General features: G+C 39.3%; 2 protein-coding genes across 2 annotated transcripts in view; one reads left to right on the top strand and one right to left on the bottom strand.

The window, feature by feature from the left end:
* Positions 1 to 67: 67 nt before the first annotated feature.
* pde6a (phosphodiesterase 6A, cGMP-specific, rod, alpha) lies at positions 68 to 10,905 on the top strand. The gene is made up of 23 exons (XM_077609470.1): positions 68 to 203; positions 505 to 835; positions 902 to 1,043; positions 3,127 to 3,282; positions 3,464 to 3,553; positions 4,065 to 4,205; positions 4,276 to 4,350; positions 4,583 to 4,647; positions 4,740 to 4,806; positions 4,887 to 4,934; positions 5,900 to 6,049; positions 6,564 to 6,707; positions 7,268 to 7,333; positions 7,432 to 7,578; positions 8,096 to 8,203; positions 8,947 to 9,056; positions 9,210 to 9,297; positions 9,388 to 9,488; positions 9,564 to 9,671; positions 9,750 to 9,813; positions 9,978 to 10,052; positions 10,153 to 10,236; positions 10,705 to 10,905. Exons 2-23 carry the CDS (start codon positions 507 to 509, stop codon positions 10,888 to 10,890), a joined length of 2,544 nt encoding a protein of 847 aa, XP_077465596.1. The 5' UTR covers positions 68 to 203; positions 505 to 506; the 3' UTR covers positions 10,891 to 10,905.
* Positions 10,906 to 12,865: 1,960 nt separating this feature from the next.
* ppargc1b (peroxisome proliferator-activated receptor gamma, coactivator 1 beta) overlaps positions 12,866 to 27,449 on the bottom strand; it is a 56,517-nt gene continuing 41,933 nt past the window's right edge. The window contains exons 11-12 of the mRNA XM_077609028.1: positions 18,090 to 18,217; positions 12,866 to 17,066 (exon numbers count right to left, since the gene is read on the bottom strand). Coding sequence (XP_077465154.1) covers positions 16,972 to 17,066; positions 18,090 to 18,217 — 223 coding nt within the window. The 3' untranslated portion in view covers positions 12,866 to 16,971. The remainder of the gene's footprint in view (positions 17,067 to 18,089; positions 18,218 to 27,449) is intronic.

Below are 27,449 nucleotides of genomic sequence, written 5' to 3'. Positions count from 1 at the left end.
ATAGATGAGGAAAAAGGATTAGCAGGTAGTGGCCCTATTGTAATCTCAGGATTGTATTTGTGTGCAGGTTTAAAAGTGCATGTGATCATCAAAATCACCCTTGTAATAATCCTCAACACTCTCTCATCCACCTGCAGACTGTGAGATAGAAGAAAAGAATCTGACGCTGTTTTCCTGAAGAAAAAAAATCACAACTTCATCAGGTATCCTTTTTAATTTTCAGCTCTTTGCATGTACTCCGATATTATTAACATTACAGTTTATAGGGGTTTGCTTTCAATAGCAAACATTGTCATTAGACTCACTCACTAACTCGTATAAGACTCATCAGTTTACTAGATTAGATTAAATTAAACTAGGTCTATCGTTGACTATCTCTCATTCTATTGATATACTCACTAAATCACTAACTAGTTCAATTAGTCATATTTGACCCATTAACTCCCGAATTTGGAAAAATGTATATCCAATGTTACTATTATTAACGTCCACTTTGCTCCTCAGTTATGGTGGACGCCGCCTCGGCCGAGAAGTTCCTGGACGCCAACCCGCAGTTTGCCAAGGAGTACTACGACATTAACTTCCGGCCCAAGGTGGTGTCGGACCTGCTGGACGACAGCCGCGCCGCGGCGGTGGACATGAGCCGCTACCACAAGCTCACGGCGGTGGAGGAGAGCGAGATCCTTTTCGATCTGGTGCGTGACATCCAAGACAATCTGCAAATGGAGAAGTCCCTCTTCAACCTCATGAGGCACCTCAGCTTCATGTTGAGGGCCGACCGCATGAGCCTCTTCATGTACCGGCAGAGGAACGGCGTCGCTGAGTTGGCCACCAGGTTGACACACAACAACAAACTAAAGAAGCAATGAAATGCATGAACTCCTTTTTTTCCCTCCTCCAGGTTGTTCAACGTGCATAAAGAGTCCGTGTTTGATGACTGCCTGGTTCAGCCGGACAGCGAAATCGTGTACCCGCTAGATTTGGGCATCGTGGGCCTGGTGGCCTCCACCAAGAAAATGGTCAACGTGCCCGATGTCTCGCAGGTAATTCCTCAATACACCTTTTTGTCAACGCCATCTAAAGAGATTATGTATGATGGAAAAGTAAAATGGGTTCTTCCTCTTTTTGTCCAGTCTATTTGAATTGGGAGGGTCGTAAATTGGCTGGTTACAGGTTTCGGTAGCGGTCTATTCATGAATTACTAATGTTGTATAGTCACCAATTTGGAGCAAAAGAAGTTAAGGATACATATGTTAGTTATTGTATTCTAATTATTGTTAATGCATTCATTTTCAAAATCACTTGTCAGGGTGCTGGAGCCTATCCCAGCTGACTTTAGGTGAAAGGCATCATGACCCTAGACTGGTCGCCAGTCTGTCATAAGGTGCACGTAGAGACAGACAACGGTTTGCATTCTTAATCCCTGTGGGATTCGAACCCAGGTTAATTGCACCGAAGTCAAGCGAAACAACTGCTACTCCATGATAAAATAATACAAAATGATAATAAAATAATACAAAATAATAAAATGATGATAAAATAATACAAAATAATAAAATGATGATAAAATAATACAAAATAATAAAATGATGATAAAATAATACAAAATAATAAAATGATGATAAAATTATACAAAATAATAAAATGATGATAAAATAATACAAAATGATAATAAAATAATACAAAATAATAAAATGATGATAAAATAATACAAAATTATAAAATTTAAGAATGATGATAAAATAATACAAAATTATAAAATCTTAAAATGATGATAAAATAATGCTAAATTATTCAATTTAAAAAAGATAATAAAATGATAGAAAATGATGATAAAAACACTACAAAATTATCATAAAATAATACAAAATGATGATAAAATAAGACAAAAGGATTTTTAAAAAAAATACAAAATGTAACAAAGTGAGCACAGAATCATCCTTTAATTCTGTATTAGTGAGGAAATGTAAACAATCCAATTCAGATTAATTCGTCTTTGAGTTTTTTTGTTTTGTTTTGAATCCTCTGCTTCGCCAAAGTACCACTAGAGAGGGCCATAACTCCATTTTTCCCAAAGCAGGCCTTCAAATCGGTTTAATGGAATTATTCCCTCAATGCCCTGTTTTTTAGAAGTTTTTAGTCACTTTCATTCCCACACCAAGATGTTCCACACATGATTTTTTTTTTTAACAGATTGGTCTCCTCTCACTATTGAACAAAAAAAAGTGGGGCAATTCTGCTTGTGCCGACAGATCGTCTTTCCTCGTAATTGGCCCGCTTTGTGATGCTAATGAGGACACTGCAGTGGCCTTTCAAGCAGTGTGCTGAGATTTTCTGTTTCCATTGAAGGCGGAGATTATGCTTCCCTCAGATTAGGTTTTCCCATCCGTTTGTTGTCCTCTTTTCGCTGTACCTTTTAACCTTCATGTCACACACGCGCTTATCATACCTCAGGACGGGCTTTGCGATATTTAGGCGTGTGCGCGTCCGTGTGTCCGTGCATGTGGGAGTGCGTGCGTGCGTTTCCCAGCGAAACCGGTTAATCTGTCCTGAATTAGAGCGATCCCAGATTACAGCCAAAGGTCACACGGGCCTGCAGTGGAGACCTTCCCACTGACTCAGCAACAACTGCACACACAAAAACTGACAAAAAACACCTCGCTGCCATTTAAAGATTGCTTCTTTTTGTTGTTGTCCTGCAGCAAACAAAAGTTTATTTACTACTGTCCTTTATTTGAATTATTCATTTTTATGGCTATCATCGTTATTAACACACATTATCATTTTGTTTTCATTACACGAGGCTTTCATTTGACATCCAATTGTGCGTAATATTAGTATGGCCTGCATGTTATATTTATTGGGAAAAAGATAAAGATTTTCCCTCAAGTTAAGTAATTGATCCATTTAAAAAAACAATTAGATAAATAGTAATAAATTAAAAAAACATTTAAAAAGGGAAAAATAATTAAACTAAATAAATAAATAAAAATTCAAAAATAAATTGTAATACATTGGAAAAAAAGAAGTGCTTGTAGATGAGTTTGACTTTGTCTGCTACATATTCAAATATATATATCAAATGTTGAAATGTTGCTCGTCCTCTTTCTCCTCCAACTCTTTTAGAATCCCCACTTCAGCAACTTTGTGGACGAGCTGACAGAGTACACCACCAGAAACGTGCTGGCCGTGCCCATCATGAACGGCAAGGACATGGTGGCCGTCATGATGGCTGTCAACAAGATGGATGACACGCCGCATTTCATTGCCGCGGATGAGGAGGTTCGCCCAAACTTCACTTTTGGCCCACATCAATACACCCTCATTCATACTATACTTGTAAAGTAAAGGTAGACATCCAATGAACATTCATTCCAATGCAAATAACTCATGACTATTTGCCACAGCAAGAGCCTTCGTCAAGCATCAAAAAATAAAAGTGAATATTATAATTTCCCGGCAGACCCTCAACAAGTACCTCAACTTTGCCAACCTGGTCTTGAGAGTTTTCCACCTGAGCTACCTGCACAACTGCGAGACCAGGAGAGGCCAGGTGAGTGCTTTTCAGTTGGAGTATAATAAGAAATCCATATAGCCAAATAGGGCCATACTTTCCAAAAATGGATATATCTGTCTAAAAATGTATCACCGTTATATCAAGGTTACCTCATTAAATGACGCTTTAATGCCCAATCCATTTGTCCAGTGAATATTTAGTATCTTAAACTTGCGTTGTTTAACTAGGTCTACAATGTCTTCTGTGTCTGTTTTGCTGATTTAACCAAGGACATTTCCCGAATACGGGATGAAATAAAAATCTAACTTACCGTATTTTCACGACTATAAGGCGCACTGCATTATAAGGCGCACCCTCAATGAATGACACATTTTTTTCCATATATAAAGCACACTGGATTATAAGGCGCCCTGTCTATTTTGGAGAAAATTTAAGACTTAAGTGCGCCTTATAGTCATGAAAATACGGTAATCTAGTAAGCCATATTTATTGAATGTTTTCCACATTTATTTCACAATAAAGCCCATTTTTTCGTGCATATTTGCAGGTGCTGCTGTGGTCGGCCAGCAAGGTTTTTGAGGAGCTGACCGATATCGAGAGGCAATTCCACAAGGCCTTGTACACGGTTCGAGCCTTCCTCAACTGCGATCGCTATTCTGTGGGCTTGCTGGACATGACCAAAACGAAGGTGACCAAAATTCACGGCGTCCATTTGCCCGTGCGTGTCTTCCATTTTCATTTTTTTCTTCATTTTTTAGGAGTTTTTCGATCTGTGGCCCGTCCTGATGGGAGAAGCTCCTCCATACGACGGACCTAAAACCCCCGATGGTCGAGTGAGTCAATGGGATTGACTAATATCCTTCCAATCACTGGGAGGGGCTAATGAACACGTGAAAGATGTGACCCGAAAATGTCGCAAAATTAATTGGAATTGAATACAAATCTGCAGGACAAGACCAATTAGAGATCAAATCATCTCACCCCATTTCTCCAGGAATAAAATGTTCTAGTTGGTGCATGAAATAGGCATTAAACTGTCATCTTTCTGCCTTTTGTTTTTTACAGGAAATTAACTTCTATAAAATCATCGACTATATCCTACATGGCAAGGAGGACATTAAAGTCATCCCGTCAGTCACAAAGCCAACCCGATCTGTTTGAACATAGCCGAATGATCCATTTTCAAATGAAATTGTTGTTAACGTATCATGTTATTGTACAGGAATCCCCCTGCAGACCACTGGGCTTTGGTCAGCGGCTTGCCGACATATGTTGCTGAAAATGGACTGGTCAGATTTTTTTTTTTTAAGTGCGGTTCATAATCCACCAAATACGCTATCTAACCATACAATATCTACGTTTCCAACAGATTTGCAACATCATGAACGCGGCGGAGGATGAATTCTTTGACTTCCAGGTAAGAGATGGACGCGTTCTCCATTAGAGACGGCTAATGAGATCCACTCAGGAGACGCTTGAATTCATGGCACTACTTTTTGATCAAGGCTTACTGAGAAGTGGAAGACATTAGATGTACCTGATGTTGTTGCACTAACATGATTTTATGTGTGTGAGTGTGTGTGGGCGTCGGCAAGGCTGCGCTCGTAAAAAGCATAAATGATCACCTTCTCTTTCCTCACTGGCTTTCCAGCAGGATGCTCTCATCTTTTCCCCCATTAGAATCACTTTGCCACGGGGAGGTGCGCTAACCCTGACGGCCAAATTTATCATTTTTACTCCTTTTGGAATCTCATCACAGGGCCGAAAAGACGTGCTCGCTCTTTGCCAAATTGGCTGGCCAAGTGGATTGCATTCTTTCATTATACATTCAATGAAATCAAGACTTTAAAAAAAATATATAGTAAAATAGTATTGTGAAGTCTGGAAATCATTTTCGCCAGAAGTCAGTGAGATTGGTCACTCTCTAAAGACCTTAATATTATTTGTTTCAATGATTTATCATGATTGCATTTAAAAAAGATATTTTTATATAAGAATAACTACATTAATAAATCAATAAAAGCTCAATTTAAACCAACACATTCTGGTTACATCCCAAAATAACACCCTAAAAGATTTTTTTAAGTATTTAACTCATTGCATGCCATCGTGTTGCAAATATAGTGTTTCTGTATTTATTGACTGAAATATTGCACGTAAATCTTCTTGTACTCGGTGAGGGAAACAAAAGTTTTGCACAGATTGTTTCTTGTCCATCACCTGTTTCCATTTATGAATAGCACGCTTGTCTTTTTAATAGTTTTATGGTACAATATCATCAATTGCTACCTAATCGCAATATTTTGAGAATTGATATTGCAGGCCTTGCATGGCAAAACATGATCATAATGTAATGAATCATCTTTTTCTTGCCTTTCCCAGAAAGAACCTCTGGACAACTCTGGCTGGACCATCCGCAATGTTCTGTCCATGCCCATCGTCAACAAAAAAGAAGAGATTGTGGGCGTGGCAACCTTCTACAACAGGAAGGACGGGAAACCCTTTGACGAGATGGACGAAACGCTGATGGAGGTGTGTGTGACTTTCTCTCCGTCTGTCTACTCCGTGTGACTCACGGCTTTCCAAAGAGAGAGACGGGCCTCTACATTATTTATCAGCCTGGGGGCTTTTGGCTGTCCACTTTGTTCACAAGCTTCGATGCTCACAATCTACTCATTTTTTTTTGCAAAGCAAACACTCTAACCAAAAGTGACTGATTCATCACGTGCTGCTGGTTTTATTTAAACAACGTGTCACTGGAAGGGATTTTTAAGTTAAATCTGTTTTATGTGACATGTTTTGTTATTTTTGCTTGGTGATAAACTAGTTGGCGGCTATTTACATTGATAAACGTCCAATCCGTTGTTCATTTGCTGTCACTTCAATTTTTTTTGGGACGTGTAATCGTGATAATTTTCATCATCAGTCATTTAACAGTTAAAGAGTTATGATGAGTTTATCGATGTTTCATCAAAAATGGTATTGGCTCATTTGATAGTCAACTAGTAGTTTTTTTAATTGTATTTTTTGTCCCTTATCATTTTAGTCTCTGACTCAATTCCTGGGCTGGTCGGTCCTCAACCCGGACACCTACGACAAGATGAACAAGCTGGAGAACCGCAAGGATATCTTCCAGGACATGGTGCTCTACCACGTCAAGTGTCGGAAGGACGAAATCCAGAACATCCTGGTCAGTGAGCAGCTCCACTTCCATAAAAAGTGTCTCTGTTAATTCATTGGCTGCCATTTAGAACACGAGATCTATTTTTTTTGACTGGGAGAGAGTGAATAAACCTTTGCTCTTTCGCTGCCTTGAATACCACTCGTTTTATACGGTCTAAAAATCAATCGTACATTTGCTGTCATGACTATACCTCCACAGAAGCACTGCATTAAAACACAGGAAGTCTGCCATTTTGTTTCAAGTGTTTTCGAATCAATTTCACTTGCTTGAAATGGAGTCTGTCAGGAGTCGATTCACATAAAAAATTATATTTTAATCAATCCTGCCTGTTGTACAGTGAGCTTGCCTTTTTTTTGGTTCAGTGACATTTTAGAGTCTGAAAATTAAAAACTTTCTGTAAGCTATTCTATCATACAAAGTTCAACCATAATCGAATCTTAAGAAGCCTGATGAAGCAAATGGATTTGTCTATTTTGATTTTCAGCAGACAAATCTCTTTTCGGGGGGTTTTGAAGCCAAAATCAATCTAGAAATTCCAGATTTTTCTTTTTTTTCTTTTTTCTTAGAACACCCGCGAACGTTGGGGGAAAGAACCGGACGAGTGTGAAGAGGAGGAGCTTGAGGAGATCCTGGTAAATAACAATCCATCATTATTGCCCACTATCTTCCGCATTTATACTCATTTATCCGACATGTTTCAAAAAATGTTTTATTCCCCATTCATTTACAGTCAGAAGTCCTCCCCAAAGCCAAAAAAGCCGAGATCCTAGAGTTTCATTTCTGCGACTTTGACCACAGCGAACTAGACCTGGTCAAGTGTGGCATCCGAATGTACTACGAGCTCAAAGTGGTAGACAAGTTTCACATACCCAGAGAGGTGACAGCCATTTTTCTTGCCTTGTTTGATGCTTTTCAAGTTGGCCCAATAGCAACTTTGGCCCTCTCAAGCCTGAAAATAGTCACAAACGTGTCTATTTTTGACAGAAATCGTATTAAAATGGTGTGCCTCTTTCACTAGTAACGACACACATGAAATTGGAATGAACCACATCAAGTTGTTGGTCTTTATAAGGACCAGATCAATAATTATGTTGTCTATTAAATTTCACATGATGATGTAATTGCCACATTCCTGCTGTTTCATCACAATTATAGCCAAACTCCCCTTCAAATTGGACTTTGCGTTGATATTTGACTCCGATTGTTCGGGTACACAGTGAGGGGGCTTTATTTAGAAGTACCTAGCGAACTCTCATTGGCTGCAATGCAGGAAGTTAATTAATGATGAAGCATCGGCGGTCAGCCGCTGCGTTCTACTCGAAATAAACTTTCGGCTAAGCTATTTTTAATACTTATTTGGACGGATGGAGTCTAATGGCTTTGTGTGTGCACAGGCGCTGGTGAGATTCATGTACTCACTTAGCAAAGGCTACAGGAAGATCACCTATCACAACTGGAGACACGGATTCAACGTCGGGCAGACCATGTTCACGCTGCTCATGGTCTCACAAACACACACACACACAAATACAGTCTTAGAAATGTATGCTCCAAAGTTCAACAAGTGTGCCATTTTGGATTCAAGCAGCTTTCTTGGGTTCATTTGGGCTGCTTGAGGGAAATGGAAAAACTGGGTATTTATATCAAGTTTCTTAAAGCCATGCCTGAAAATGTACACAACTTTAAATACCGTAGTTTGTGGGCTTCATACAAAACAGAATGAAAACAAAGTATTTTTATTTCACCAGAAACCAAGAGGAAACATACGTTAAAAAAACAATAGTACAATAGAGACCAAAATCTTAAATAGGCATCTCTTACCATAACACATTTTTAGATAACAATAGCCTAAAAAACACAACATAACAGGCTTTCGGTGGTCAGAGAAGGGTTAAAAAGACATATAAGACGCACTTGAATATTAGTCGCAGGCCCAGCCGAACAATGAAAAAAAACGTGATTTATAGTCCAGAAAATACCATCGTTCATTTTAATTTAAATTAACAAGACAAACCTTTTTAGGCTCGTATTGGGTATTCAGAATAGTTAAGAAATGAAGTCCCTAGAGCCAGTATCTGTTAGTAACATTACATTTAGAAGGCATTTTTTTCATGATTAGATATTGTTTTTTTTTGGCCAATACCAATATACTGTTTCTTAATACTTAACTAGTGCATATTCACTTAACTGTAAAGAAGTTGCTTTGTATGCATGTATGAATGGACGTATACTTGTATGTGTTCAGACGGGTGATTTGAAGCGTTACTACACAGACCTGGAGTGCATGGCCATGGTGACGGCCGGCCTGTGTCACGACATCGACCACCGAGGCACCAACAACCTCTACCAGATGAAGTGAGCGCTCAAGTCGTGTTTGGGGTGGCTTACCTAAACGGATGCAATTCATCATCTGTAGCCAAATGAGCCAATGGCTGCGGCGTGCTCGTTGGTGATTTAGCAGCGTGTAACCTCCCGGCCTTAATCGCTCTAAGTCCTTTTTGTGTGTAGGTCTGGAAATCCTCTGGCAAAGCTGCACGGCTCATCCATCTTGGAGAGACACCATCTTGAGTTTGGCAAGACTTTGTTGAGAGATGAGGCGTGTGCCACGCAAAACACATTTCATGATCATTGTATTTATTAACAAAATTCATATTTTTAACTTTGTCATGTTGGTGGTACATTTTAGTCTCTGAACATCTACCAGAATCTTAACCGCCGTCAGCATGACATCGTCATCCACCTCATGGATATCGCCATCATCGCCACCGACCTGGCGCTCTACTTTAAGTCGGTTCCGTTCGTCCGGCTCGTTGGCGCTGCCATCGGGTTCAACCTTTGTCTTTTTTTTTTCTAATTTTTCAGGAAGCGGACTATGTTCCAGAAGATTGTGGACCAGTCCAAGTCCTACGAGAACTGGAACGACTGGACCAAATACATGATGCTGGAGACTACACGCAAGGAGATTGTGATGTAGGCCGAGACGCGCAAAACGCAAAAAACTAACATGAGTGCACACCGTCCTTCAAGTCACGTGTCTCCATCCCGCAGGGCCATGATGATGACGGCCTGCGACCTGTCGGCCATCGCCAAGCCTTGGGAGATCCAGAGCAAGGTCGGTGTGATGCTACTTTTGATCGCCATATTATGACATCATCCTTAAATCTAAAATTGTTCCCACATCTAATGTGGACTGCTTTAATTTCTGACAGTTACTCCATTTTTTTGTCCAAAAAACAAATGTGGATTAATAGGTTTTCATTTCCACTGTGCCTACAGGTGGCGCTGTCTGTAGCGGCAGAGTTTTGGGAGCAAGGAGACCTGGAAAGGACAGTGCTGGAGCAACAACCCATTGTAAGCGATCGTTTCACGTGCACTCGTTCTCTGAAAATCAATACGCGGCAAGCGCTGGATGGAACAAGGTCTTGAAATGCATCCCGGGTCTCCTTTTCAGCCCATGATGGACAGAAATAAAGCAGAGGAGCTTCCGAAGCTGCAGTGCGGTTTCATCGACTTTGTCTGCGCCTTTGTTTACAAGGTCATATCATATTATTTTAGCCCCCCGCTCACGAAAAAAAATGTCCATCGGAATTCTTTCAGGGACAGTGGTCACCGCAGCGGACATCTATTCAAAAGTTATTATCATTTTCATTATCACTTCAGAATTTTCAAACTAAAGAAAACAAGAGTCGTAAAATTGAAGAGAAAAATACACCCAGCCTTGAATGTTTGTGTTTATTTTTTTTTAATCATTGATTTTCCCCTTAATGGATCCTTACATTTTCATTTTATTTAAAATGATCAGTTCTTTTTGTCCACTACAACTGCGACTTATAAAAAGATGTATTTGTTAAAAAAAAAAGTAAAATATTTTTGTTGGTGTTGAGACAATATGGAAAAAAACAATGGGGCATTTAAATGAATTAATTTATATTTTGGTGAGTAAAAAATAATAATACAGTTTGAATGATACCTCATATTGCAATGTCGATGTGGTATGTTCCAGGAGTTCAGTCGCTTCCACGTGGAGATCACACCCATGCTGGATCGTCTCCTGAACAACCGGAAGGAGTGGAACGCCCTGAAGGAGGAGCATGACGCCAAGATGGCCGTCATTGAAGCGGCCAAGAAGGCCAAGGACGAGGCGGCGGGCAAGGTGGCGGCGGCCAGACAAGGTCAGCTCCCATGCTAGGTGACTAAATGTCCTCTGTTATGATGCCTAATTCCATTTTTCTTGGTTTCTTTTTGGTGCAGCAAGTGCAGCTCAGTCCAAGACTTGCACGCTGAGCTAAGACATCCATTTGGATGCTTAAAAAAATACCAACAACATTATCAACGTATGGTGAGAATCCAATAGATTGACTTACTTTGGATAATATACGCTAAAAATGAGCTGTACTTTTACTTTTAGATGGTTAAATGTAACAATCTGGGCTTTGCAAAGTATATTTATTGTTAAAATGAAATGAAGTAGTTGTGTAGTGTACACATTGTATGTAATTGAGCAAAACAATAGTAAATATTGCTATTTTCGTACAAATTATTTTTGTTTTGTCTGATTAAATCTTCTGATTTTTGAATAGTAAAATTAAAATTATAGTTGTCTTTTTTTCAGAGGAAAGAAAAACGAGAACAAATTTTAGGACTTATTTTTCCTATTTTCAAGAATTAAAAAAATATATTTGCAGCCAAAACTAGTCATACATTCCCAAAGTATTTTTTCACTGTAAATATTAGTGAAAAGAAAAAAACGCTATCATATGGCTTTCTTTCATTCTTTGCAAGAAAATATTTTACTCATATTTCTTCATCTTCTTGGATCCATAATCCCTTTTCAAACAGATATCAAAGAAAAACAGAACCTCCCAAAATCATCTCCTGAGAGGGGTTTTGGAAAAACCAATTTTTAAGAGAAAGAAATCCTCCATCTCCCCCAAAAAGTCATTAAAACGCTGCACTATTTCATATGTAGGTCACGTCAGTGTTTCACAACAAAGCACATGACAGGCTACAGTTAGTAAAACCGATGAAGGCTGCAAAGGGGCTCAAACGCGCTCTAAATTCAGGTCTTCCTCCCCCCCCTCCCCGCTTAGAAGTAGCGCCCACGTAAGCGCGTGTGTCGTCACCGCCTCGTGACGTAAACGCCGCTGACATAAGAGGCGGCTCAAAGGATTGCCGTATACGGCCATGATGCCGTCCGGGGCCGAGCCGAGCCGTGACGCCCAGCAACCCGTGACTGCCGCAAAGGCGGGAGGTGGGGGCTCGGACTCGGAGGGGGGCGGCGGGGGGTTTTACTTGGAGCCCTGACCACTATTTTTAGATGCTCGCCATTGTCTCCGAGCGGGGCCCGGATGGAAGCTGCACGAAATCTTCCTTTTTAAATCAAAAGAAATGAAACGCTCAACTTGTCAACTTTGGGAATTCGCTCATTGGCTATCATTCATGGGAATAGATGTCCAATCTATTTGAAGCGGGAGAGATGGCAGATGTCCATTCGCTACTAGTGATAAGATAATTGATGCGAGGGGAATGATTACCGTATTTTCACGACTATAAGGCGCACTTAAAAGTCTTAAATTTTCTCCAAAATAGACAGGGCACTTTATAATCCAGTGTGCTTTATATGGAAAAAAAATTAAAATGTGTCATTCATTGAGGGTGCGCCTTATAATGTGGTGCGCCTTATAGTCGTGAAAATACGGTACAAACATATTTGTCATGGTATGACTATAAGACGTCATTTTGTTGCAGTCCAATGAGGTGAATGTCTTTAATTGGGTTGTCAAAAGTTTGGAAAAGTATTTCTGAGGGTTTCACTTTTTATTTATAGGTTTTTTTGGGTGGGGTGGGGTTATGTGATTGGGTATCTGTCATCGTCAATGTCACATAAAAAAAATTCAGTGTGGTTATCAAGTTGAAAATGTTAGTGGCCTTTATGTTAGCTATTTATGTGAATAAATACTGTTTGCTTTTCAAAAGGGGCTGCAAAATATTGTCTCACGGCTTCAAGTTTGAGACCCGTGTAGGTCATAAAAATATTTCAGAAGAAAAAGATCACAATGAGTGCATGAAAGGTAAGTAGTAATATTCACTGTATAGTGATAAACGAAGCACATCCACAGCAGTTTTCACTGTACAAATTGTAAAAAAAAAACAAGAGTAGTATCTTCACTGTTGTCCATTAGGGTTTTATTTCTGGGGAAAATCAACGGATATATTTCCTTTATACAGTATATGAGGAGCAACGTCTCTACAGTTTCATAATGTAAACAATCTCTGAAGAGAAAAATGGATTCAGTTGAAAAGGAAGCCAGCGTTTCCTGTTTCAAACAATGTACACCAATTCAAATATAATTTATAACAATAACATCTATGAAACTAGATTTGAACAATTGAAAAATACTGAAATGCCTTGTTTTTTTTCCCTGATCCCCTCTCCTCTCCACATTCTTTACCTGCTGTGAAACCACACAAAGAAAAAAAGGAGAAAACACCTCAAAACATCCAAGCTAAGTGGAGCATAAATAAAAAAAAACATATGTAAAAATATAAAATCTCACTAGAAGTATTTAGCATATTTTTAGCTCCAAAAAAGAAAATCAGGTGAGTTTGATAGTCATCAGAAGTCAAAATAAAACGTATGCCCTTTTATCTTTTTGTTCCACACACATATATGTTTATAATTATTATTCCACTTTATATTCATTTTCCTACCAAGTGCTCATTTGACATCCTTAAAGGTTTATCTCGCTTGATGACATGATTTTTTTTCTTCCTTAAAAAAATAGTAGAAAATAAATCAACATTTTAGCACTGAACAGAAAAAACAAGGAAGCCGCCAACCTGGTGGTTTTTTTTGTTTGTTTGTATTTTTTTTTTGGTCAAGTTTTACAGTTTTTAATCCCGTTTTTCTCCCACCTACTTATCCCAAAGAGCAAGACATATTGCATTATAATGAGGCTCTTTTCCCTTTGGAAGTTTTGATTATTATTAGTATTATTATTAGTATTATTACTATTATTCTTCCTATTTGGATTGATTGGATGAAGCCCACGTGGACAGTGCTTATTATTACACTTTAAAATGTGTCTTCTCAAAACACTTGAGCAAAAACAAAGCCAAAAAAAAAGTCAACATCAAAGTTTTCTATAAGAAAGTAGATCATCATCTCGATATATCTACACAAACACACAAATATATATTGAGATATATTCATATATATGTATATACCTTTTTTTTCGAATATGGCTATTGAAAAAGTTGTTCAGAATCAAACGTCCTCAGTGGCGCTTGGGATTGGATCGGAGGGGCACGCCGCGAAAAAGCCAGCCTCGTGCTGATTTTAAGGCTTCGCCAAAATCGTGACGACACCCGTCGTGACGAGAATGATGACGGTGGTGACCAGGTCAGGGGTCAAATATTGGCAAATACCAACAATTATTACGTAAAGATGGATCGAGAAACAAAGCATACAACGATTGTTTACAAGGATTTACCTACTATTGTTTATAGATGATGTCATTGAAGATTACTATGAAATTTGGCTCTATATTCATCATCATCATCGTCGTCATCATCAATCATTTTACCGTCCCATCAACCCCCCAGCCCACAATCCCAGTTAGGACCTCAAGTGTGCAAGATTAAAATAGAGTTCTGTACAGGTGTCGATCACATTCTTGCGTATTGCATTTAACAACACGGGAAAAACCCAACCAAGTTAAACCAATGCGATCGTCTAAAGGGATTTTTTTTTTTTGAACAGTGTCGGACTTTGTGCGTCAAGTTACTGTACGTCAACGTGACCTCCAAATCCTGCTGCCGCCGCCCAAATCAAACACGCTGTGTTTAGTGCTATGTACACGTTATTTATAGGAACATACTATTTTTATATCATCTTATATTAATTCTTTTCTTTATGTAAACCATGATGTAAACATTCAACGTTCTTGTGTGTGCGTGCGTGCGTATTGATGAGCGGTGGAAAGAGCTGAAAAAACAAGGCCTCGAACCTGCGCAAAGCTGCGGTTTGGGGATCTGTTTGCGGCCCGGAGCACGGACGGCGGGGGCCTAACTTGCGAGAAGGGGGTGTGGTCTAAGGTCGGAGGGGGCGGGGTTGAAATTAGGAAGGTGCGGGATTCAGGTTAGGAATAAAGTTAGTCACGTTATGCCCCCGTTTTGCAGGCCACAGACAGATCTTACTATTATTTTGGCGAGGAAAGGAAGTACTCGGAACTAAAGCCACTTCCACATGCCACACAAAGCTCAGCGTTTCTATTTAAAATGTTAAATAGATGTCGCCCGGAGTCATGCTCGCATGTGAAATGGTAGTGGAATTTATTATTTATCCAGGACTACTTTTGAAAAAATAAACGTTAAATTTTTAGTAAAATACTGGCAGCCATGGTTGCCAGAATCTAGTTGAAAAAGCAGGGAAACTGAAAAAAAGTGATCAACAAAATACAGTAAAAAAAAAAGCACTGCCTTAACTTTGCAACTGGTCTCATGAGGAATTCAATACGGTAGTTAAACGTGCTGACTCGTGAGATTTTTATGTGCATATATCGTTTCTCCCAGTTCTTGAATGTTAAAATTCCCAACCACAGCTGCCTGTATTTAACTGTCAATTTAAGTTTTATTTTTCCTTAGTACAAAGACAGACGGTGGCACGAAGAAGCGGCTTGAGTGGACGAACCCTGACGATATAGCAAGATGGCGGCGGCGAGAGCAACGGCACACGGACGTGAGGTAGAGATGCTCAGCTGACACCTCCTGCGCCATTTACTGGAAAATTTAGCAATCGCCAACACAAATCCCCTCCTCGCACCGTCCGACTGGGTGAGTCTGGTGCAAACAAATGCTGATAAAGATGTTTACATTCACCACGACAAATACATTCCATCGGATCAAACCAACACGATTCAGTCGGCCCGGAGGGGGTCAAGGAGGGGGTTTGGGATCTTTCTCGTGATTGCAATCAATTGTCATGCTTTCGGATGCTGCGGACTAGAATTCAAATGTAAACAAGACGTAGTCCGGGACATATACCCTTTAATGTGGGAATGCTCCACCTTTTATAGATTGTTTTAATAAGATACTACTGTAATGTTTGGACTATAAACCACTACTTATGTCCTTTTGCTTTTATTGTTTATTGATAAACTAATTGGAGGGAGGATGCATCTTGGCCAAAGAAATAACAAATAAAAATTTTGAACCAATTAGCAGCCATTAATGATTGAACGGAGTTAAAATAGTTTGGATGTCCTCTTGTGATAATCTTTCTTTAGAATTGCAATTTAGTTTTAAGTGACAGAAGATTGGAGGTCTAACATAGTTGACAAAAAATAACATTTAAAATGCATTTAGTGTCGATAATGGGATAGGGTGTTTTTTGATTATCAATAGAGTTGAGAATTTTAGTAGTCTTTAAGTGTGATTTAAAGTTGGTTTAAAGTCCCGTTTGAACAAGAAAAAAAAAACGATTTACGACTCGAATTTAGTGGGTACGGCTTATTGTCCAATAACTATCATTACAGCATTTTATGCAAACAAATGACAGCTTATCCAAGCTACCTTTAGCTCTGGTGATGGAACATTCCCATATTGCGATTTGGACGTTTCAATGTCGCTAAGCAAACACGAGCAAATGTGGGGGCCAACGTAGAAAGTTTGGGAATTTAGCGTCGATGCTGACAGTGGCTAAAGCAGAAAAATCCTCCCAACGGTGCATAGATCAAATCAAGGAAGCACTACAATTACAAAACAAGAAATCAATTTTTTTGTAAACTTTGTCAACCTTTTTACATTGAACGTTATACTCTTTGCACACACACTATAGATTTTATCCATGTAGAACATCCAACAAAGCGTGTATCTTTTTTACCGTTATTTTTTTTGTTACAACCACACACTTTTTTCTTTTGTAACGGCAATTGGATGCCTCCCGCCACCCAGGTATTTTTTTTCAAACAGAGACAAACAAACACACGCGCACACACGATGAGGATTTGCTACGGAGGTCTCTCGGCGGGACGTCGCGCCGCAGCTGGTCTCGTAGCGAATACAAAGTAGCCGCTTTTGCCCCCCTCCCACCCCGACAAAAATAAAAAAATGAAATCAAAGTTTTTACCGTCGCTTTACTCCCGACGATTTTTAAAAATGTAAACATTTTGCATGGAGAGGTGTGTACCGCTTCTTTCTGCTGCTGCGGCGGGGCGCGGCGTTTAATAAGGCGGGACAGTCACGGCGCTGAGCCAGCGCGGAAAGACGGTCAGCGGTGGTGTAGCGACTTCTGTGCCTCCTTTAGCAGAGTGTCAAAGTCCAGCGTGTCGTACTTGCTTTTGACCGGACCCGGACCCGCCTCGTCTAGAATGACAGATGCGCACCAGTAAAGCAATGATCTTATTTGTATTTGCTAAAATTACATTCACAATTGTATTGTATATCCGATATTGAGGCCAAACAGAGAAAGTTGAAGCGGACTGCGAGATTAAAGTTGTAGCATTAGTACGAGTTTAAAGTCGTAATATCATGAGGTTTAAATCGTGCGTTGTAACATTACTCAATTAAAGTCGTAATATCATGAGGTTAAAATCGTGCATTGTAACATTAGGAAATTAAAGTCGTAATATCATGAGGATGAAATCGTGCATTGTAACATTACGAAAATAAATTCGTAATGTTAGGAGTTTAAAGTCGTAATATCACAAGGATAAAATCGTGCGTTGTAACATTACGAAATTAAAGTCGTAATATCATGAGGTTGAAATCGTGCGTTATAACATTACGAAATTTAAGTTGCAATATTAGGAGTTTAAAGTCGTAATATCACGAGGATAAAATTGTGCGTTGTGACATTACAAAATTAAAGTCGTAATATGAGGTTAAAATCGTGCGTTGCAACATTACGAAATTAAAGTCATAATATCACGAGAATAAAATCGTGCGTTGTAACATTACAAAATGAAAGTCGTAATATTAGGAGTTTAAAGTCGTAATGTCACAAGGATAAAATCGTGCGTTGTAACATTACGAAATTTCAGTCATAAAATTAGGAGTCCTAACATTACGAGATTAATGTCGTAGTACTCGTAAGAAACAAAAAGTCATAATATTACCAACTGAAAGTCGTCAGTACGAGAAAAAAGTTGTTCTATAAATGAATGCAGTGCGATTAATTAACTGCTACGTATTTTAGGTATATTATCTTTTTTACCAGAGCGCTCTGAAAAAGTAATGTCATTCTATTGATTACAATTTAATCAAAATGAGCTAAAAGATTTTCTTATTTGAGAAATTGAGAAAAACTTTTTAGTACTTGTATGATAACATTTTTCTTACTCAATATAAAATATGACATTAAATCTGTTGTACTATTGCAGTAATTACCGAGGTCGATATAGCGCTTCCTCGTCAGTCTCCTCCCACTCGTGGTCATGCTCTGGAAAACATTCTCGCGCTCCCGTCGGTGCCGCTGGATGCCAGTCTGCCGAATCTTTATGACGCCACAGCGCTCCCTGGGAGGGTGAAGACAGATCGATAGGGTGATATATCGCAGTGTACTATATCCCGATGGCCTATCGTTAGGCTGCCACTACCGACTTTTTAACCCCAAAAGTGCCTTTTAACTCGTTGGGTGCCATTTGCAGCGCTAGATGTCCATTCTGATGAACTCATTTGACATCTATCGTTGTGAATGTGTGATGACAGACCGTTGTTTCTTTAACATAATGTTGCTGTATTTACAGGGTGTTCCAAAATGTTTGACGTCTTGGGCTCTAATCCGGGTCGGTCTTGTGTGGAGTTTGCCCTGCAATCGGCTGGCCACAGATTCCGGGTGTCCCCCACTAGCTCAAATGGTAGGGTGTCCACTTACCATGCGAAAGATAGTTTGATCGATGCCTGCGTGAACCAAGTTCCCACTTTTCAGGTCAAACAGAAATACTATATGTTTTGACGAAAGTTTGGCGACACTCTTTTTCCTTGTCGACGATAATGTCAAATATTTATTCATCTTATTAGACGTGCTTCATAACTGAGCAAAGAATACCCCGAGATTTGGTACAAACGTAAAGCTGGCATGCAAAATGACTTGAATGGCTGGACATCGTAAGGCTTTTTCTTTAAAAAAAAGTGGTCTATGTAAAGTAAAGCTTTTATTTGTTTAAAAAATAAATACTATGTATATATAGTCAGGCTTTTTTCTTTAAAAATGACCATGTATATTAAGGGTTTTTATTAAAAAATGACCATGTATAGTAAGGCTTTTTTATTTAAAAAAACGACCATGTACAGTAAAGTGTTTTTCTTAAAAGACGACATAGTATAGTAAGGCTTTTTTTCTTAAAAAATGACATAGTATTTATTGTAAGGCTTTTTTCTTAAAAAAAAACGACATAGTATTGTAAGGCTTTTTTTCGTAAAAAACGACATAGTATAGTAAGGCTTATTTCTTAAAAAAACAACATAGTATAGGCTTTTTTCTTTAAAGACGACATAGTATAGTAAGGCTTATTTTCTTTAAAAACGACACAGTATAGTAAGGCTTTTTTGTCTTTAAAAACGACATAGTATAGTAAGGCTTTTTATTTACAAAAAAGACCATGTATAGTAAGGCTTTTTTCTTAAAAAATGACCATGTATAGTAAGGCTTTTTTGTTTAAAAAAGACCATGTATAGTAAGGCTTTTTTTCTTAAAAAACAACATAGTATAGTAAGGCTTTTTTTCCTAAAAAAACGACATAGTATAGTATGGCTTTTTCCCCCTAAAAAAACGACATAGTATAGCATGGCTTTTTTTCTTGAAAAACGACATAGTAGAGGAAGGCTTTTTCCCTAAAAAACGACATAGTATAGTATGGCTTTTCCCCCTAAAAAACGACATAGTATAGTATGGCTTTTTTCCTTTAAAAAACGACATAGTATAGTATGGCTTTTTTCCTTTAAAAAACGATATAGTATAGTATGGCTTTTTTTCTTAAAAAACGACATAGTATACTATGGCTTTCCCCCCCTAAAAAACGACATAGTATAGCATGGCTTTTTTTCTTGAAAAACGACAGTCGAGGAAGGCTTTTCCCCTAAAAAACGACATAGTATAGTATGGCTTTTTTCCTTTAAAAAACGACATAGTATAGTAAGGCTTTTTTTCCTAAAAAACGACATAGTATAGCATGGCTTTTTTTCTTGAAAAACGACATAGTAGAGTAAGCCTTTTTTTCTTCAAAAAACGACATAGTGTAGTAAGGCTTTTTTTCTCCACGACAACGCACTCGTAAACGGAACAAACAAATTTAAATTAACTTGGATTAATATATACAGACGCTCAAACATACGTTTAATGTAACTTTACACAAAACTGAATTCTAATTTCTGACTTCTGATTCTTCTCCTTCTAGTTGTTGCTGTGGTCCAGTGGCAAAAACATTGGGTCAGAACTTGAGGTGGCAATCAGGAGTTTCAGAACTTCAGGTGGACTCAAGTTCAAATCTGGAGTGAGTTCAATTCCACTCTTTGCAATTCTCAAATTGTTTATTGAGGTAATGAAAATGATAAATATAACTTCCAATCACATCATTTCAGAAGTCACTGTGGTCCAGTGGCAAGGACAATGGGTCAGAACTCAATTTAGTGGATTTGACTCCCGTGTGGGAGACTGGGGTTCGAATCCTGCTCTCGTTTGACTGATCACGACACTATGTAGTTCAGTAAATGAGTAATCCTTTTTTCATTAAAATAAACACTTAGTCATTTTTTTCAGCAAAACAATTTGTTCCGGTCAGCCTTCGGCTGACCGGAAGACAGTTGGGGGGGGGGGGGTTCCTGGTGGCGTTCGACAGTCGGCCTTCGGCCGACTGCCGACGCCATACAGTCGTCGACACCGGGACGTGAACCCTCGACACCCACGTCGCAGGCAGGTGACTAACCCACTGCACCACGAGGCGGCCCGCCTATACATGATTGGAAGTTATATTTATCCTTTTCATTACCAAATAAACAATTTGAGAATTGCAAAGAGTGGACTTGAACTCACTCCTGATTTGAACTTGTGTCCACCTTAAATTTGGACCCATTGTCTTTGCCACTGGACCACAGTGACTTCTGAAATGATGTGATTGGAAGTTATATTCATCCTTTTCATTACCTCAATAAACAATTTGAGAATTGCAAAGAGTGGAATTGAACTCACTCCTGATTTGAACTTGTGTCCACCTTAAATTTTGACCCATTGTCTTTGCCACTGGACCACAGTGACTTCTGAAATGATGTGATTGGAAGTTATATTCATCCTTTTCATTACCTCAATAAACAATTTGAGAATTGCAAAGAGTGGAATTGAACTCACTCCTGATTTGAACTTGTGTCCACCTTAAATTTTGACCCATTGTCTTTGCCACTGGACCACAGTGACTTCTGAAATGATGTGATTGGAAGTTATATTCATCCTTTTCATTACCTCAATAAACAATTTGAGAATTGCAAAGAGTGGAATTGAACTCACTCCTGATTTGAACTTGTGTCCACCTTAAATTTGGACCCATTGTCTTTGCCACTGGACCACAGTGACTTCTGAAATGATGTGATTGGAAGTTATATTCATCCTTTTCATTACCTCAATAAACAATTTGAGAATTGCAAAGAGTGGAATTGAACTCACTCCTGATTTGAACTTGTGTCCACCTTAAATTTTGACCCATTGTCTTTGCCACTGGACCACAGTGACTTCTGAAATGATGTGATTGGAAGTTATATTCATCCTTTTCATTACCTCAATAAACAATTTGAGAATTGCAAAGAGTGGAATTGAACTCACTCCTGATTTGAACTTGTGTCCACCTTAAATTTTGACCCATTGTCTTTGCCACTGGACCACAGTGACTTCTGAAATGATGTGATTGGAAGTTATATTCATCCTTTTCATTACCTCAATAAACAATTTGAGAATTGCAAAGAGTGGAATTGAACTCACTCCTGATTTGAACTTGTGTCCACCTTAAATTTGGACCCATTGTCTTTGCCACTGGACCACAGTGACTTCTGAAATGATGTGATTGGAAGTTATATTCATCCTTTTCATTACCTCAATAAACAATTTGAGAATTGCAAAGAGTGGAATTGAACTCACTCCTGATTTGAACTTGTGTCCACCTTAAATTTGGACCCATTGTCTTTGCCACTGGACCACAGTGACTTCTGAAATGATGTGATTGGAAGTTATATTCATCCTTTTCATTACCTCAATAAACAATTTGAGAATTGCAAAGACTGGAATTGAACTCATTCCTGATTTGAACTTGTGTCCACCTTAAATTTTGACCCATTGTCTTTGCCACTGGACCACAGTGACTTCTGAAATGATGTGATTGGAAGTTATATTTATCCTTTTCATTACCTAAACAAACAATTTGAGAATTGCAAAGAGTGGAATTGAACTCACTCCTGATTAGAACTTGAGCCCACCTGAAGTTCTGACCCATTGTCTTTGCCACTGGACCACAGTGACTTCGGAAATGATGTGATTGGAAGTTATATTTATCCTTTTCATTACCTTAATAAACAATTTGAGAATTGCAAAGAGTGGAATTGAACTCACTCCTGATTAGAACTTGAGCCCACCTGAAGTTCTGACCCATTGTCTTTGCCACTGGACCACAGTGACTTCGGAAATGATGTGATTGGAAGTTATATTTATCCTTTTCATTACCTTAACAAACATTTTGAGAATTGCAAAGAGTGGAATTGAACTCACTCCTGATTTGAACTTGAGCCCACCTGAAGTTCTGACCCATTGTCTTTGCCACTGGACCACAGTGACTTCTGAAATGATGTGATTGGAAGTTATATCTATCCTTTTCATTACCTCAATAAACAATTTGAGAATTGCAAAGAGTGGAATTGAACTCATTCCTGATTTGAACTTGAGTCCACCAGAAGTTCTGACCGTTTGTCTTTGCAACTGGACCACAGTGACTTCTGAAATGAAGTTATTGGAAGTTATATTTATCCTTTTCATTACCTTAACAAACAATTTGAGAATTGCAAAGAGTGGAATTGAACTCACTCCTGATTTGAACTTGAGCCCACCTGAAGTTCTGACCCATTGTCTTTGCCACTGGACCACAGTGACTTCTGAAATGATGTGATTGGAAGTTATATCTATCCTTTTCATTACCTCAATAAACAATTTGAGAATTGCAAAGAGTGGAATTGAACTCACTCCTGATTTGAACTTGAGCCCACCTGAAGTTCTGACCCATTGTCTTTGCCACTGGACCACAGTGACTTCTGAAATGTTGTGATTGGAAGTTATATCTATCCTTTTCATTACCTCAATAAACAATTTGAGAATTGCAAAGAGTGGAATTGAACTCACTCCTGATTTGAACTTGAGCCCACCTGAAGTTCTGACCCATTGTCTTTGCCACTGGACCACAGTGACTTCTGAAATGATGTGATTGGAAGTTATATTTATCCTTTTCATTACCTAAACAAACAATTTGAGAATTGCAAAGAGTGGAATTGAACTCACTCCTGATTTGAACTTGAGCCCACCTGAAGTTCTGACCCATTGTCTTTGCCACTGGATCACAGTGACTTCTGAAATGATGTGATTGGAAGTTATATCTATCCTTTTCATTACCTTAACAAACAATTTGAGAATTGCAAAGAGTGGAATTGAACTCACTCCTGATTAGAACTTGAGCCCACCTGAAGTTCTGACCCATTGTCTTTGCCACTGGACCACAGTGACTTCTGACATGATGTGATTGGAAGTTATATTTATCCTTTTCATTACCTAAACAAACAATTTGAGAATTGCAAAGAGTGGAATTGAACTCACTCCTGATTTGAACTTGAGTCCACCAGAAGTTCTGACCGTTTGTCTTTGCAACTGGACCACAGTGACTTCTGAAATGAAGTGATTGGAAGTTATATTTATCCTTTTCATTACCTAAACAAACAATTTGAGAATTGCAAAGAGTGGAATTGAACTCACTCCTGATTTGAACTTGAGCCCACCTGAAGTTCTGACCCATTGTCTTTGCCACTGGACCACAGTGACTTCTGAAATGATGTGATTGGAAGTTATATCTATCCTTTTCATTACCTCAATAAACAATTTGAGAATTGCAAAGACTGGAATTGAACTCATTCCTGATTTGAACTTGAGTCCAACAGAAGTTCTGACCGTTTGTCTTTGCAACTGGACCACAGTGACTTCTGAAATGAAGTGATTGGAAGTTATATTTATCCTTTTCATTACCTCAATAAACAATTTGTGAATTGCAAAGAGTGGAATTGAACTCACTCCTGATTCCCACCTCAAGTTCTGAACCAATATTTTTGCCACTGGACCACAGCAATAACTAGGAGAAGAATCAGAAGTCAGATTTATTCTCCGACTTTCTTAGCCTTACTATACTATGTCGATTTTTTAAAGAAAAAAGCCTTACTATATACAGACGCTCCCCTACTTACGAACATTCAACTTACGGCACTTATAGCACTGAATCAACTTACAAATAAATTCAACTTATGAACAATCGGTCGGAACCAATTGCGTTCGTAAGTAGGGGAACGTCTGTATCTTTCACATGGGGAGTGGATGCTCTACTGCTTGAGCTAAGTTCCCAACCCACCTGCCTACTTGGTATCGACTGGCCTACTACATTTCCATTTGACCTGAATAGTGACAAATTGTAAGACAATGGTTTCGAACCAACTATCTTTCACATGGTGAATGGAAATTCTACTGCTTGAGCTAAGTTCCCAATTCACCTCCTTACTTGGCATCGACTGGCCAACTACATTTCCATTTGACCTGAAAAGTGACAAGTTGCAAGACATTGGTTTTGAACCAACTATCTTTCACATGGGGAGTGGATGCTCTACTGCTTGAGCTAAGTTCACAACCCGCCTGCCTATTTGGTATCGACTGGCCTACTACATTTCCATTTGACCTGAAAGGTGGCAAGTTGCAAGACATTGGTTTCGAACTAACTATCTTTCACATGGTGAGCGGATGCTCAACTGCTTGAGCTAAGTTCCCAATTTACCTCTTTACTTGGCATCGACTGGCCTACTACATTTCCATTTGACCTGAAAAGTGACAAAATGGAAGTCAATGGTTTCGAACCAACTATCTTGCACATGGTGAGTGGACACTCTACTGCTTGAGCTAAGTTACCAATACACCTCTGTACTTGGCATCGACTGGCCAACTACATTTCCATTTGACCTGAAAAGTGACAAGTTGCAAGACATTGGTTTTTATACCAACTATCTTTCATATGGGGAGTGGATGCTCTACTGCTTGAGCTAAGTTCCCAACCCACCTGCCTACTTGGTATCGACTGGCCTACTATATTTCCATTTGACCTGAAAAGTGACAAATTGTAAGACAATGGTGTCAAACCAACTATCTTGCACATGGTGAGTGGATACTCTACTGCTTGAGCTAAGTTCCCAATTCACCTCCTTACTTGGCATCGACTGGCCTACTACATTTCCATTTGATCTGAAAAGTGACAAAGTGTAAGACAATGGTTTCGAACCAACTATCTTTCACATGGTGAGTGGACACTCTACTGCTGGAGCTAAGCTACCAATCCACCTCCCTACTTGGCATCGACTGGCCAACTACATTTCCATTTGACCTGAAAAGTGACAAGTTGCAAGACATTGGTTTTGAACCAGCTATCTTTCACATGGAGAGTGGATGCTCTATTGCTTGAGCTAAGTTCCCAACCCACCTGCCTACTTGGTATCGACTGGCCTACTACATTTCCATTTGACCTGAAAAGGGACAAATTGTAAGACAATGGTTTCAAACCAACTATCTTGCACATGGTGAGTGGACACTCTACTGCTTGAGCTAAGTTACCAATCCACCTCCCTACTTGGCATCGACTGGACAGCTACATTTCCATTTGACCTGAAAAGTGACAAGTTGCAAGACATTGGTTTTGAACCAACTATCTTGCACATGGTGAGTGGATGCTCTACTGCTTGAGCTAAGTTCCCAACCCACCTGACTACTTGGATTCGACTGGCCTACTACATTTCCATTTGACCTGAAAAGTGGCAAGTTGCAAGACATTGGTTTCGAACTAACTAGCTTTCACATGGTGAGCGGATGCTCCACTGCTTGAGCTAAGTTCCCAATTTACCTCTTTACTTGGCATCGACTGGCCTACTACATTTCCATTTGACCTGAAAAGTGACAAAATGGAAGTCAATGGTTTCGAACCAACCATCTTGCACATGGTGAGTGGACACTCTACTGCTTGAGCTAAGTTACCAATACACCTCTGTACTTGGCATCGACTGGCCAACTACATTTCCATTTGACCTGAAAAGTGACAAGTTGCAAGACATTGGTTTTTATACCAACTATCTTTCATATGGGGAGTGGATGCTCTACTGCTTGAGCTAAGTTCCCAACCCACCTGCCTACTTGGTATCGACTGGCCTACTACATTTCCATTTGACCTGAAAAGTGACAAATTGTAAGACAATGGTTTCAAACCAACTATCTTGCACATGGTGAGTGGATACTCTACTGCTTGAGCTAAGTTCCCAATCCACCTCCGTACTTGGCATCGACTGGCCTACTACATTTCCATTTGACCTAAAAAGTGACAAGTTGCAAGACATTGGTTTTGAACCAACTATCTTTCACATGGTGAGTGGATGCTCTACTGCTTGAGCTAAATCCCCAACCCACCTGCCTACTTGGTATCGACTGGCCTACTACATTTCCATTTGACCTGAAAAGGGACAAATTGTAAGACATTGGTTTCGAACCAACGATCTTTCACATGGTGAGTAGACGCTCTACTGCTTGAGCTAAATTCCCAATCCACCTGCCTACTTGGTATCGACTGGCCTACTACATTTCCATTTGACCTGAAAAGGGACAAATTGTAAGACAATGGTTTCAAACCAACTATCTTTCACATGGTGAGTGGCTACTCTACTGCTTGAGCTAAGTTCCCAATTCACCTCCTTACTTGGCATCAACTGGCCAACTACATTTCCATTTGACCTGAAAAGTGACAAGTTGCAAGACATTGGTTTTGAACCAACTATCTTTCACATGGGGAGTGGATGCTCTACTGCTTGAGCTAAGTTCACAACCCACCTGCCTACTTGGTATCGACTGGCCTACTACATTTCCATTTGACCTGAAAAGTGACAAGTTGCAAGACATTGGTTTCGAACCAACGATCTTTCACATGGTGAGTAGACTCTACTGCTTGAGCTAAATTCCCAATCCACCTCCCTGCTTGGCATCGACTGGCCTACTACATTTCCATTTGACCTGAAAAGTGACAAGTTGCAAGACATTGGTTTCGAACCAACGATCTTTCACATGGTGAGTGGACGCTCTACTGCTTGAGCTAAGTTCCCAATCCACCTCCCTACTTGGCAACGACTGGCCTACTACATTTTGATTTTACCTGAAAAGTGGCAAGTTGCAAGACATTGGTTTCGAACCAACGATCTTTCACATGGTGAGTGGACGCTCTACTGCTTGAGCTAAGTTCCCAATCCACGTCCTTACTTGGCAACGACTGGCCTACTACATTTTGATTTGACCTGAAAAGTGGCAAATTGCAAGACATCGGTTTCGAACCAACTATCTTTCACATGGTGAGTGGATGCTCTACTGCTTGAGCTAAGTTACCAATCCACCTCTGTACTTGGCATCGACTGGCCAACTACATTTCTATTTGACCTGAAAAG

The sequence above is a fragment of the Stigmatopora argus genome, chromosome 9 (genome assembly GCF_051989625.1).
Source record: "Stigmatopora argus isolate UIUO_Sarg chromosome 9, RoL_Sarg_1.0, whole genome shotgun sequence".
In the NCBI taxonomy this organism is placed as follows: Eukaryota; Metazoa; Chordata; class Actinopteri; order Syngnathiformes; family Syngnathidae; genus Stigmatopora; species Stigmatopora argus.
The sequence above is the reverse complement of the archived record's forward strand: the minus strand, read 5'-3'. Positions and strand labels throughout refer to the sequence as shown.